This window comes from Pleurodeles waltl, chromosome 2_1, assembly GCF_031143425.1.
Source record: "Pleurodeles waltl isolate 20211129_DDA chromosome 2_1, aPleWal1.hap1.20221129, whole genome shotgun sequence".
Taxonomy (NCBI): Eukaryota; Metazoa; Chordata; class Amphibia; order Caudata; family Salamandridae; genus Pleurodeles; species Pleurodeles waltl.
Genome location: NC_090438.1, coordinates 119,900,972 through 119,915,916, shown reverse-complemented (window position 1 = coordinate 119,915,916; position 14,945 = coordinate 119,900,972). Strand labels below are relative to the sequence as shown.

Below are 14,945 nucleotides of genomic sequence, written 5' to 3'. Positions count from 1 at the left end.
TCAGTTATTCTTGCCACCTTCACAAATAATCAAACTAATAAAATATGTGCACAACTGGAAAACGTGTTATTTAAAAATATCCCTGGTTTTTCAGATTTCAAATTTGTTTTACAAGCATGTGGCGTCCACGTTTAGGTGGCAGCCTGCGTTTCTGTGTTTTTTAGGCATATGATTGCAATAGAAAAAAGCCACTGCACCCGTTTGCCAAGGACAGGCCTTCTGAACTTGCCAATGCTAGTTCCAATTTGGGTGAATCACCATTAAACTATTGGTGCTATTCACTTAGGCTAATCATCTACATTGATCAAATAGCTCAAAAGCAGAACACTTCAACAGTCATTATACCCTCCACACCTCTAGCTACAAAAGCATCCTGGCACAGCATGCTGGGTGAGCTGGAATGTTGGCAGTGCCCCACCTCACTTCAGCTTACACTGCTGACAACTCATGGCACCGATTACAGAAGTGAAGATATCCACTGACATTCCCCAGGAGCCTAACAGCAGTGTACTTCAACAGAACCTGGCTGTGACCTCCCTGTGCTCTTTCCTGGAGTCCAAATCTGTCCACAGATACTTGAATTCGAAGTAAAAAATGTGTTTATTGACACTTAAATGGGGAGAGCAGGGGAGGTGCAGGTTAAAAACTGAAAAGGGACTGTTAATCGTATTTGAAAATATATGAAAAGAATGCAAAGCATTGTTCCCCCAAGGTTTGGTAAGGCTAGGTCGGTGGGCACTTGCTTCTGAGATCTGAGTTCACCACGCCAGTAACTGCTTCAAGTTCTTCACCCTTCTGAGCTCGAATAAATTACAACCAGTATTAGGCCACAACTAAACATATTAACTCCCTACGGAACTGTGCCTTGCAATGCTGCCCAGAGCATGCCCAGGTCTGCACCGGAGAGACTTCCCAAAATAGGACCCGATAAAAAAATGACCCTAATCAGTGGCACATGAAAATGCAAATAAATAGGGTTTCAATTGTAAATATGAAATCCAGAGTCATAGATTTGGAATTGGTGCAATTAATCGAACTTAACACCAGAAAACCTGTCAGCATGTCAGATGTTTCCCAGTGTGAACTGGGAGTTAGCGGTGCCCTTAATAAACGAAACATAGGGCTTTGATTAATAAACTCCTACGAACTTGGAACTTTTTTTGTGTATTCACAAACACATCCCACAAAAAAGTAACTGTGAACAATATTTCTAAAGGGAAACTTATCCCTGTGAAGGTGCAAAAATGTTCAACTGTGAAAAAAGTGTATTTTTAGATTAACTGAAAATACAAATTGCCTGATTTAAGAAAAAGAGTACACAAATACATGTATACATTTCGTTGATGGTGTGACTGCTTTTTAGGGTCGAGCGCCCAAGTGCTCTAGCCTGTTGTAATCTCTCTGTGGGGTTTTAACCACACCCACTCTTAATATTCATTCTTTCTTGTGCTTCTCTTAAATGCTTCATTTTTTATTAGTGCATTTTGTGAAATGACCCTCCTTTGTGTGCTGAGATCTCTCCCAAGGCATTTTAACTAAGTGAACATTTTTGTTGGCCATCACACTAAGTCACGCGTCCTCCTCTTACAGCGTGTGATGGCCCCTCCTCCTGTTTCGATTTACCTTTCATACCAGCCACGATCCTTCCTAGACATTCATGCAGGGAGTCAATAACTCTCGCGCTCACGCTCATGGCGGTGGTGGCGCTTTGAATCAGCTTGTTTCTGTCAACTGTTTTACTTTTTATTTTCAATTTATGTGGCCAGAAAAGTCCATTTAGGAATTTACAACGCTAATAGCCCGAACACGAGCAAACGCGAGACCCACTCCATTTTAACTGCTGGTTAATTCTTGTGATCCGTGTAAACTGTATTACTCTGCTCAAAGCAGGGGAGAAACCCTAGCAAAAATAGTTATGCCTTTCAACAGTTTCTTTTTGATAAGTGGTAAGTACCATGTGCAATAATTGGTGGAATTCTCTTGTGATCTCAGCTGTGATAGCTGAGCTGATACATGGTTTTTAAAATTTAAAATGCAGTTGAAAACGTTAATTCAACAGTCAAGGAGAACCATTTGGTTACAAAAAGAGGATTGTGGACCACTGTTTTATGAGTTAAAAAAGAAGCATTCTGTACCCCATTTCCTGCTGGATTACACTCTTTTCCTGGACGAAAGGGAAAAGATATTGAGCCCACTCTCTAAGAAGTATGGTGAAAGATCACAGAAAGAAACATTTAGTTTTGCACAATTTTATGTTGTTTTTGCTATTGCTAGATATATTCTGCTCATTCAAAAACGGAAGTATTAAGAAATGTGTTTTTTTTAAGTTTAAACTGGAAAGTGTTTTTTATTTTATAATGGTGTTGCATTAGTTATGGAATTTCTTATAATTGGTAACGGTAAGGAATATAGTAAACCTTGATAATTTTTAGATAGAAATGTTAGATAAATTTAACACTTGAACTCTCCTTGGAGAAGTAACTTTCACTAGAATACCTCGGTGTCCACGTTCGTCAAGAGGCTGGACTTTAAATATGAGCGCAGCTGTCAGAAAAATAAAGACAAACATTGGCAAAGCCAGTAGGTTTGACTGTTCAATGGCATACACATTATAAATCCTCACAAGATACAGACGTCAAACCTACTGGGTTTACTAATGCTTGTGTGCATTCTAGTCATGCCCCCTGTTGGGAGAAAAAATAACAATCCGACATTCAGTCTCCCAGGTGTTTTACAAAGTTAAAGCATGCTCATGTAGGCTGCCTTGCCAAACAACACCCACTTTTTTACCTGGACAGAGGTTCACTTGATTCCCTGTAAAAAGTGGTTGACTTTCTACTACTGACTACCTGCTCAAGTGCAGAAATGTTTGAAGCCTACGAGATGTGTACAGGTGCAAAACCCTCACAATGAATGCAGCACTAGTAATCCCTTGAAATAAATGTTATGTGCCAAGATTCCATGCTAGCTTGCCTGTAACTCATAAATGCAGCAAAGCAGGGACCATGGAAGAGTTCTGCATGTGTTCTTATATTTAGAGCTTACTTTACACCCCGGCCCTACCCTAGCTAAGACTGTAGCATTAACAGTAATCAGGGTTTGCTATCCAAGCCCCTGAATCTTCCTCACTCCTAAGCTATTCATCACACTGTTTGTGATCATTACCAGCCACTCACTCAGACCTCAGAAAAAGTTCCAAGCCCATCCTGGGGTTTTCATTATCTGTGCTCACAGTCCTTCTACCAATGAACACCCTGGTGCAGTTCAGGTCTCAGAGGTTCACCTTTCACATGCCAGCTTCTACAGCTATGATGTTTTGTGTGATTTTGGTACAGCGCAGTGATAAGCAATTCTTTAGCCCGTTAATATTCCAATAAATATCTCCGATATTCCAGTTCATAACTCCTAGTCCTACTTGTCCTCACCCCAGTCATTTCTCTGCAGTAGATTCCTGCAAAAGCTCATTACCTCTCCAGGAGGTCCCATTACTCTTAATGCTTTAGTTGATTTTGGCGCATTTAATTCACATTTACATGGTGATGTATGTATTATGACCTATTCAAAGAACATCTAGCAACATCTAGAATATGTCAATGAGGTGCTCACCCCATACAGAGAATTTGCTTGTAAGCTACATTAAAGAAAAGTTTATTTGAAGCATCAGAAATCTCATTTCAGAGCTTTCAAAAGTCTTGTAATAGACAACTCTAAAGTACAAGTCTTATTATATTTGGCTCGTCCTACTAGTGTCACATACATTAAGAAGTTTGCCGGACTCAAAAATTCTAACAGAATTCCTTGACCATCATCAAACTCCTCATAGAGAAGTCTAAGGGAAAGACATGTTGCTTGGTTGAGGTACAAGAGACGGTATGTTCTGCAATAAAGAAAACCTTTAGTACTGCCGCATTCCAAGAAATCCTAATAACCAGCTTTCTTTTATCATAGAAACTGAAGCTTCCTGGGGAAACCTATTGTTGCAGAAGCACTTTATTCTGTAGCATTTCTAACTCTAATACTGAAAGAAACTCTACCAGATGTGACTGTGAAGTATAGCAATCAAGAAATCCTTTTTGGACTTGAGGCATCATTACAAAGGAACTATCCTAGTATCAGATTATGGACGGATCAAACAAAACTAGTCTATTTGATGTAGAAGATGTGTGGCAATGCTGGCCATGCCTGATAGTTTTTCTGCATTTCTCAATTCCACTGTATTATTGTGAGAGGTACAGACAGAGGTCTAAAATCAATGGAACTGAGGTTGAGGCTCTGAGAGATAAAGGAGCCAGTGTGACTTTGGTCATAGAGAATGGCCCATGCAAGGGTGCTGGATCTCCCTGAGTGGGTATGTGCTGTGACCAGGTCACAGGCTGCTCAGCAAGGAAAGGCTGGACACATGGGCTCTGGCAAAGGGTGCCAAGCATCTAATGACAAGAGAAAGGCACTGGGTCTGATGAGCCAATCCGGAAAACTCCAGAGGTGCAGGAGGAATCTAACCTTGAGGGGGGAAGGATCTGACCTCTGAGGGTGGAATTCCACCCCTGCAGTATCTGTCTGACTTGGCAGAATTGGCATGAGCTGGTGGACCCACCTGAGAGGAGTTTTGACAGGGAGAAAGAGAGTGTCCTACTCTTGAGGGCCTGAGGCAGACAGCCTCTAGGCACGAGAAGGGTGATGTCAGTGGGTTCCACAGAGTCTACTGGGAGGAAGGATTTGTAGATACTGAGGCCAGAGACCTCAATGAGGGAGCCACGAGGAGGTTGGTGGTTCTTTGAAAGTACAGAGAATTCCTCTTTACCTTGAATCATGACATCCCTTTGGCAGGTCATTTGGGTCAGAAATAAGACTTGGAACTGGTTGGTTAAGCATGTCTATTGGCCCAACATGCCTTCCAAAGTGAAGGAGTTCTGTAGCTCCTGTGTGACCTGTCAGGCCAGTGGCAAGGCATGGGATAGACCAAAGGCTCCCTTAATACCACTACCAGTGTTTGGGACTCCCTTTGAGAGGGTAGGAGTAGACATTGTTGATCTAGTAGACCCACCAACAGTGTCAGGGAACATGTATCTCTTGGTGGTAGTAGACCATGTCACAAGGTATACCAAGGCAATTCCCTTCAAAACAGTCATGGCTCCTTCAGTGGCTAGGGCCCAACTTGGTGCTTTCACCAGGGTGGATTCCCAAAGGAGGTTATTTCAGATAAGGGCATGAATTTCATGTCTAGCTATCTGAAGGTGATGTGGGAAGAATGTGGTGTCACCTACATGTTCACCACCCCATATCATCCTCGGACTAATGGGCTGGTGGAAAGGTTAAATAAGACCCTGAAGGGCATGATCAACGGTTCCTCTGACAAACTCAGGAGAAGATGGGATGTTCTCCTACCATGACTACTGTTTGCCCGACACCCACAGAAAGAAGTTGGCTTTAGCCCCTTTAAATGTGTGTTTGGGCACCCTATAAGAGGCCCATTGTGCCTGCTGAAAGAGTCTTGGGGAAAATGTCTCAAGGAAGCCAATTCAATGTGCAGCACCATGTACTAAGCCTGAGATCTTGCATGGCAGAGTACGTGGCAAGATGCTAGAACTGGGGGGTAATTAAGCCCTCTGACAGTCTATGGGACAGTCCAATGATGCTGATACCCAAACCTAATCCTCAGGGGGAACAGAAAGAGTTGAGGTTCTGTGCCTGGCTCATGAAGGGTGATACCTCGGAACCGGTCCCATGATGCATGCCTCTGGTCCAGGGAGGACCTGGCCTGGGAGTTCAGACTGGACTGTTCCCATGGAGAGAAGGATCAAAACTGATTTGCATATGACTGGGTCCAAACTGGGTTGGCATGGTGAGCAAAAGTACAACGGATTTAACCCAGATCTGTGACTGGGGACGAGTGTTTTAAAAGTTTCAGAACTCCATCCATCTTCCTTTTGTGTTTCTAAAGTTGTCCTAAGTGACCAGGGTATGCCCAGATGTGGGTATCTTGCTCACTGTGCCACTGGATTCAAGCTAGCCTAGCTGATGAGTGGTGATACTCTGAAACTGTCCCAGGATTCTCATTTCCAGTCCAGGGGGACCTGGTCTGGCAGTTCGGACTGGATTGTTCCCATAGGGAGCAGGGTCAAGACTGATTTGTATATGGCTGGGTCCAAACTGGGATGACATGGTGAGGAAATGAATGATGGATTTAACCCAGATCTGTGACTGGGGGCGAGTGTTTGAAGAGTTTCAGCATTCCATCTGTCATGTTATGAGATTACCAAGCAGCTCTCTCCAACTTTGGATCAACCAAGCCTCCTCAACGACACCAGTAATATTTTAGGCTATAGGCTCTGTTTGCATCAGATTCTGGAACTATTCAAGGACTGTAGGGTGTCCTTGTAATGAGGATGACAAGGAGGAGGCACATTATGTGTGTCCCCTTCATTGCACAGATGCTGGCCAAAACAAAGATTTACAGAAAGACAGAGGTTTAGATGCCTCCCTTTGGATAGAATTAATGCCCCCTTGTGGTACAATGAACTGTGTCATGCCAGGTGAACTAGTGTTGTGATCAGGAAACACAGGATTTGTTTCAGCATATTAGTGACCGGAATGCTACTCTGACCCCTGTAGGTCAGTGCACCGTTTACATAATCAAAGCCACACTGCATTAGAGGCACATCTCTGATGTAATGATATGTCTAAATGTTAGCTGTCTCCACATGGGCAGCGCAAGCTCTTGGATATGTAGATCTGTGTTCCTAGCCCTGAATAGAGTGTACCAATTACATTGTAAAAAATAGAATATGTACAGTGCCTTCTCAGAATACCATTGTGGAAGCATAAAGTATGTAAAATGTCATTGCTAAAAGTGATGGCAGCCTAAAACATGTAAAATGTAAAACTAAGCTAAGACAGAGAGCCAGGTGGACCCAAGAAGACTTCAAGACAACACCATTGTATGGCCTCTGTCTTCACTTCCTGGGATGGCACGAGGTTGCCATGGAGTCTATGGCATCGCCTATCAGCGCATTGAAGCAGTTGCTTACAAAAATTCAAGATACAGTCTGCTGCCTGTAGAAATGAAGAAAGTGTGGAATATGCATTTAGAAGTATCAACCAGAATGTAGCAGCTGGGGCGTCAAACTCATCAGTGGATGGTGCTGATCAGATCCTTGCCAGCCTCTGGAGGCTTATTGAAGGGTGGGCGGGAGCAGAGCAACACAATGACATATTAGTGCAGAATCTGATGCTTTACCTCCACAAAAAGGAGGTAGGAAGCAGCAAAAGAGGAACACATCATGTGGAATCCACTGTCACAACCAAGAGCCTGGCAGTCAAGGCTTTATACGTCTGACACAGCAAGTTTACCACAGACATAGTGGCAAGAAACCACCTCCTTAGCTGTGAAGCGCTATGAAAAATTGACATTGAGTGCAGTTTTACATGCATCACCTTAATAATAGTCGGTTGGGGATTGGCATGATACCTTGTACCTGTCCTATGCCCTCATTTGTCTGACAGTGGACTACCATCCCTGTAATGTCTTTTGCAAGTACAGCAGTGCTGGCAGTCACTGTGTTTATGAATCCGTAGTTGTGACCAGACCTTTTTATCTGTGTCACCGGAGTGAACGCTCATTGGCCCATTTGTGTTAGGTACTGCCTCTCTGGGCTAACCCAGATCCCAGCGCTAACATTTAGATTACACATTATGCATGTTTATCTATATGGCTTGTGTGATACACGCACTGTGTGTATGAGAAAGCCAGTATAATGGAGGTCTGTGGGTTCCATTTTAGAAGTCCCTGGTCTGTTCCCATGCACTAGATGGAGGTGAGATTGTTTTCCCACACAGTGGAAGTGTATTGCTGACATTCCTGAAGGTGGTGAGAGGAGACTGGACCTAGACACCAAGGTGGAAAAAGAGGAAACAGGTCTCCTTTGGAAATTTAATTGGGTCCTTTTTGCTGAGGGGAACTGCTGAATAGCCTTCCTGAACACTGCATAGATGGTGGAGGAGAAGGGTGGGACGGCAGCTTCTGTTCAGGGTGAAAAGGGTCCTTTAGTTGAGGTCAGACTTTTGTATCTTTCCTGATAAGTGTTCAGTGAGGCTGTTGATAACTCTGTGCAGAAAGCTCGTATCCACGTTTGCCTCTGTTATGTGTACTGCAAGCTGGAGACTATACTCCTGTGAGCAGCATCACTTTGCACAAAGGCTCTGCCTAAAGAACAGCCCAGAGAGGAGTGGTGAATTTCTGTGTTGAATCTATAAAAGTAGAAGCTACTGACCCACCTCTTGTCCCATTTCCAAGTTCTCCTTGATCGAGGTAGTGAATGCTCAGCAGAGTACCGAGGGGACTGCTGTGCAACTAGAGATAGTGTCTACATGACAGCCAGTTTCCCAGAGCTGAGTGGACATCACCTGAACTCATGCCTTGTTGGAAGAAGTCGATCCACTGACCTGAAGTGCCTTGAGCTAATCTGCTGCTGCTGCTGAGATTGAAGAAGCCTACAGCGGTGTGATCGAACTCATGCACCATGGTATCCTGACCCTCAGTAGTGACTGAGGAGGGCAATCTGTGGTTCCACAGCAGCGTGAAGCACAGTCTTTCTACTGGGTCAGTTTGAGGTGGGAGCCACACCAGAGAAGTATGCCCGAGCGGACTGGGCTGCTACAACTAAGGAGCTATACCAGAGAAGTGTGTCTGAGCAGAAAATGCCACTCCATTTCAAAGGCTGTGCCCAAGGCATGGTTACTCTGCTGCAAGGACTGTGCAGAGACTGACCTTGACCTTTTATCTCCACAGCCCAGCCTCAACTCACAGAAGCCCACAATCAGGTTTGTCATCAACAGGAGGACTGCCATAGTAGGATGGTTGCTGGGACATTGGAGGCAAATGAGCACTGCCACCACAGCTGAGGCCCAGAAACACCTGCTTGCCTTCTGGCCTACAGAAAGAGGTCTGACACACCCCAAGGTTTAGCACCGCTTCAGCCACTCCTAATGCTTTCCATGTCATTGAAACTGGTTTGGGCATGTTTAGACCGAAATACACATGTGGGCTGATTCAAGGTGCAAATGACGCTGTCTCTATTGAAGGATTGAAGGTTCCAGAGCAAAAGAAACCGATGACTAAAGGAGGACAGCTCCAAACCCCCTTTCTCTAGGTTGGGAGTATGTGCTGAATACAATATGTTTGCCATGAATGGCGTAAGCACCATTGCATGCCAAGCCTAATCATGATGGCATGGACTGGAGCTACCTCACAGTTACTAGTTATTTGTTGTCTGGAACTTGTTGCGTCATACTTGTAAGAAGCTGTCTCCGGAGAAATTGTTAGGTGATTAGTGGAAAACCTGGAAACAGTTGGGCACTGTTGCAGACCAGTAAAAATGTTTAGTTAGTTGCCAGGAGTACATTTTGCTCTGTGCTAATATAGACATATGGAAACTACGAAGAGGTGAAAGGCATATTACCAAGTATAATAGCAAGTTACCTTGCTATCGAGCTCAGGTAAGCAATATAACAAACTGTAAGTTATTCAGTTTTTTGCAGTTTTTTATGGGGTCAATTCCACCCAAAGGCACTGGAGCGCTTTGCATGAGCCCCAGTCACACTACATAAGATCACATAAATGTTTATAATTTTTAATTTATATGTTTTTTTAGGGACAGGGAGATTAAGGGGCTGATTCTAATCCTGGCGGGCGGCGGAGGCCGCCCGCCAGAATTCCGCCCCCATAATACCGCTCCGCGGTCAGAAGACCGCGGAGGGTATTATGAGTTTTTCCCTGGGCTGGCGGGCGGTCTCCAAAAGACCGCCCGCCAGCCCAGGGAAAAACTCCCTTCCCACGAGGATGCCGGCTCGTAATCGAGCCGGCGGAGTGGGAAGGTGCGACGGGTGCAGTGGCACCCGTCGCGTATTTCAGTGTCTGCAAGGCAGACACTGAAATACTTTGCGGGGCCCTCTTACGGGGGCCCCTGCCGTGCCCATGCCATTGGCATGGGCACGGCAGGGGCCCCCAGGGGCCCCGCGGCACCCCCTACCGCCATCCTGTTCCTGGCGGGCGAACCGCCAGGAACAGGATGGCGGTAGGGGGTGTCAGAATCCCCCATGGCGGCGCAGCAAGCTGCGCCGCCATGGGGGATTCTAAGGGCAGCGGTAAACCGGCGGGAGACCGCCGGTTTACCCTTTCTGACCGCGGCCAAAGCGCCGCGGTCAGAATGCCCTGCGGGGCACCGCCGGCCTGTCGGCGGTGCTCCCGCCGACCCTCGCCCCGGCGGTCAAAGACCGCCGGGGTTAGAATCAGGGCCTAAGTGATTTACCCAGAATCACGGGATGTTGAGCCTGACTCAAACCTGGTCCCCCAGTTCCAATGTGGACATCTCTGGCCGTAAACCCACAAGACATCCTCCCCTTTTGTTGCATCCCAGTCTCTCAATAAGAGCACCAAGAACTGCTGCTAATAGTTTTACATCTTCAGCTATTTCTGCCCATAATTAACGGCCATTTTGTAATTGGGGCCAATGTGATTTGTTTCCTCACAGTTCTGCGTTGCACTGAGAGGGGATATCAGTCTGGCCCATGTGGCACCGCCCAAGTTTTATAACAGAGTCACATGGGAGTTAGACATACCTTCCTATGGAGGAAGCAGACGTTAAGCTAGAACTAAGGACAAAAAGAACATAAACCAGAACTCATATTCACAATCTACGCCATGCGGATGTAATTGGGGCATTTTACATACAATAATATTAGGATAGAAAGATAAGAAAACACATGAAAACCACAATGCAACTCACATCCTCCACAAATATTTCTGTTCCATAGGGACTACAAGCTTTCAGCCTTAATTATGTTAGTGCATTCGAAACAAAAACAAGGGCACATGCCTTCATTTATTCTTCCAACTTCTTGGGGCCAAACGGTCAGGGTTTCGAAGATAAGTGAAACGCTAAGTTATATTTAAATGTACAAGACGGATTGGATTGCATGTGAGATAAGCAACTAAGGTTTAACGTTGAGCCCTCGCTCCAATCTTTGCATGTTTTTCTAATGTAATAAATAATAGAGTGAACCATTATTTCAGTACATAGTTTGTAGATGTTAAAGGAAGGTCATTAATACTTGGGTAAATACCGGACGCAAAATGACTGCAGGAAAAATATTCGTTTTCTGTTCCTAACTGCATAGTAATAATGAAATAACTTTCAAAAGTATGGTTGTATAATTAACTTTTTTAGACTACTTTTTCTGCTTTTTGTTTTTAAAAATGTCCGTGCAGGACACGAAACCATCTATTGTTTGTGTTCGAAGAGAATCACTTCTATATTATATAATGTCAACGTGTAGCAATGTAAAACTCTGATGTCTGAGACATTTTGAAAACTAGACTCAAGCTAAGCTTTTTGAGTTTACTACTGTGCAGAAAGTGGGAGATTCGTATTATATTTTCTGTCCCATACGCCTGGGAGTTCAGTGGATTGCATAAAAATTTGAAATCTGCACAAATATGGTGCGCGACAATACGTCCAATGTTACAATTTATTTGGACCAGATTCACTGCCTTTCCCCATTGTGAACAACCATTATTATAGTGACTGTTTTAATATTCTTCCAGTTTTTAGGAGACATTCTTCTGCAAGCAAATGATTGTAATCCATCCATCCATTCATTCATCCATCCATTCTCTTTTTATCTTTTTATTATAGGGACAAAAGTTACCCACAAGAAATTCGATAAATGTGTTGATGCCCCTTACCACGATTGAGCAGCTGATGAGGCCCCCTCTTCTGTACACTTTCAGCAGATCCTCAAAGAGCGTTGTCCTTTGAGCCATGTGCTCCCTGACTTTGCCTTTGAGCAGGTCTAGTGGCTCTGTCACAGCTCCCGTGAAATCCACAATCGCGTCAGCAGTGTTGCCTCCATCCAGAGCCTCATAGGAGCCGGCAGACCTATGGCCACCACAAAGGAGACGGGCTTATTTTGATGATAACTAGTGCTTTTCTCAAAACCTTATTATGTAATCTAGGGAAATCAAATCATTTGCTATTTTGACAGTTTTAAACTGGGTAAATGCAATATAGACCCTTTGAGTTAGAGACAACATTCACATCATTGGAAGTGAGGCCTCTAAACAATGATGTCTCTCCTTAGATCTCTGGTGGTCAATCAAGAATTGGCAAAGCCAAGAGGCATAACATTGCGTTTTAAATTAAAAGATTGCATATGTTGGCTCAGAAGGTGACAATTCATGAGTGTACCTATGTCAATGGTTTGCAAAGTGATTATCAAAATGCATGTACATTATACAAAATTACTTTTCTAAGTCAAAAGCTGATGGAAGGAAGAATGTCACCACGAAAATCAAGTGGGCTTGGGTCTCTTCCGCTGAAGTTTAATATCAGAGATCCTCTTTCAGAAACAATCCCACCCAGCAGTATCAATACTGTTCACCAGCAATAACGCCCACCTAAATAGATAAAATGGCGGTAGTGGAACTGCTTATATGAAGCGGGAGATCAGTCTTTATATCAGCATAACATAGCAGACACCACACCAGCGTAGAAACTGACCTTTGTCGGCGGATTGCATCACCTGGTAGAAGGACTGCCTGGTACAAAGTATGGTACAGGGATGTCCTGGTGATGATTGTCATGAAGGATTCAGTTCCAGAGATTTTCGAGCCCCCTATACCCATGAACGTCAATTCACCAAAAGGAGAGGGGTGGCGGAAGTGACATCACACCCCATTTGACGGATATATTCACTCACCCACAGATGCTTGCCCATTAATACACAATCACACATACACATACATGCATGCACACAACATACATTTAAAATAATTTTTATTTCTTAGCTCAGATTGCCATGGAAGGTAATATTCTAGCTAATTGTACTCCACGTTTTTACTACACTTATATTGAATAATAATACAGTGTGAGTCACTATTAGAAAATTTTAAAAAATGACAAAATACAAGGAGATTTGAGCCCCTAACTAATGTTCATAAGGAGGTGTTCCAGGCACTGATTTTGTCCCTTCTGAGTACAGTGGTCGCAAATGCAGTGCCAGGGGTCACAAGGGTCACGCGTGATCCCTGGCGACTCCCGAATGACGTCCATGCCTATACCTGCAAACCTTTACAAGAAAGGAACTCAGGCCCATATTTATACTTTTTTAGCGCTGCACTTGTGTCATTTTTTGACACAAAAGCGGTGCAAACTTGCAAAATACATATTTTGCAAATTTGCACTGCTTTTGTGTAAAAAAATTATACCAATGAGGTGGTAAAAAAGTATAAATATGGGCCTCAGTGTTTTCACCCAGTGGCTAGTAACACAGGGCCGTAGACACCAACAGACAATGAAACAGATGAATGCCAGGTGTGCTATGCGGTTTGTAGTGTACCTCTTCTGCAAACATTAGAGGCTATGTAGCACTTCCTGAGTCATTCACTTCATCATAGTAATTTTGTTCACTGCAAGTTGCTTTGACCACCTTAATATGCAGGGACCTCACCTTTGCCTCCAATGTGAGTTACACTACACACACAGAGTGAGGGCATCTGAGCCTCTGCCTGTTGCCTCACTCTTTCTTTTCAAACAACTTGCACACTTCACCACAGTGACACAGATTTCCATTGTGAGAAGAAAAGCCACTGCCAGCAAAATCATACCTGGAAGGCCATGCCCTACTTTCCTCAGCCCTACAATAACTGTGGGACTAGTGCAGTACAGAGAGTGAGTAAGATCTCTGACTGGGTGGCCACCAAGAATAACCCTTGACTCTTCAACTTTGCTACCCTTTGAAATTCAAACCCCAAAGTGTAAGTTCTTGAAATTCAGTGGGCTTGCAGTAATACCTGGTACCTGTGTTTGCAAGGACAACAGCAGCACTTGTCACAAGGGTTGACTAACTGCCCTTGAGACATATTGGCCCTTGAGCAGTAGCCAGACAAAGTGCAAAACTAAACTTTCAGTATTAGGAAAGTTGTGCTCCACTTGTAAATGAGGATGTTTGTGTGCCTTACCTGCAGGACTAATGTTGGGAAAGAGGTCCCTCATTTGTTAGAGGCTAGGAAAATAATCTTGTGTCCCTTTATCACCAACAACCCAAGCCTCCTCAGTTAAAATGAAGTGAAAGTCATATATATGGCAGGGTCCCTCTACTATTTTATTTACTATTCCAATACTGAGTAAAAGTGAGGATTTGATTACGTTGCATGGCGTTTCCCACCCTGAAAACACTGAACCTCGGCAATGGGCATAGTATACACAGCAGCGGCTCCTCTGCTATGGCAGAGGAGCGGTGTCCTCTGCCGGCAGCAGCAGATGCAAAACTTTAAAAATAAAACAATAATAAACATCGTTTACTATCGTTTTAGTTTGAAAGTGGCAGGGACATAGGGGGGTGACAGCCATAGAGGGGAGTGGTGGGCACTCCCCTCAGTGCGCATCTGTGTTTGGCCGGCCGTCTCAGGATGGCCAAACACAAATGCGCACTGAGCTTTCTCAAAACCTGCACTGTGTTGCCAGGCTGCAGAGAGCAGGCACAGGCTCCCAGTCTGCCTGGGAGTGCAAAGCCAGGGAGCAAGGCCAATCCTGACCCTTCTTTTATGCTGCCAGCAGCATGAGAGCAGTGTCAGGATTGGGCGCAGGGCAGGCTGGGAGCCTGTACCTGCTTGCAGTGCAGCAGAAAGCAGAAGACCGTCTGTGCGGCGGTGTCAAGGTAAGTTTTCTTTTTTATTGTTTTTATTTTGCTCCCCACCTGTAGGAGGCTGGACTGGCTTGTAGTGGGTACCAAGGGGTACTTACACTTTGCACCAGGCCCAGGTATCCCTTATTAGTGTAGAGGGGTGTCTAGCAGCTTAGGCTGATAGAAAAGGTAGCTTAGCAGAGCAGCTTAGGCTGAACTAGTAGACGAGTGAAGCTCCTACAGTACCACTAGTGTCATATGCA

At 44.4% G+C, this 14,945-nt stretch overlaps 1 protein-coding gene across 1 annotated transcript in view; it reads right to left on the bottom strand.

Moving 5' to 3' along the window:
- The window catches only part of CAPN6 (calpain 6), a 415,205-nt gene that overhangs the window by 141,453 nt on the left and 258,807 nt on the right, over positions 1–14,945 (bottom strand). Inside the window, exon 5 of the mRNA XM_069211381.1 lies at positions 11,744–11,936. Within this exon, the coding sequence (XP_069067482.1) occupies positions 11,744–11,936 (193 nt within the window). The remainder of the gene's footprint in view (positions 1–11,743; positions 11,937–14,945) is intronic.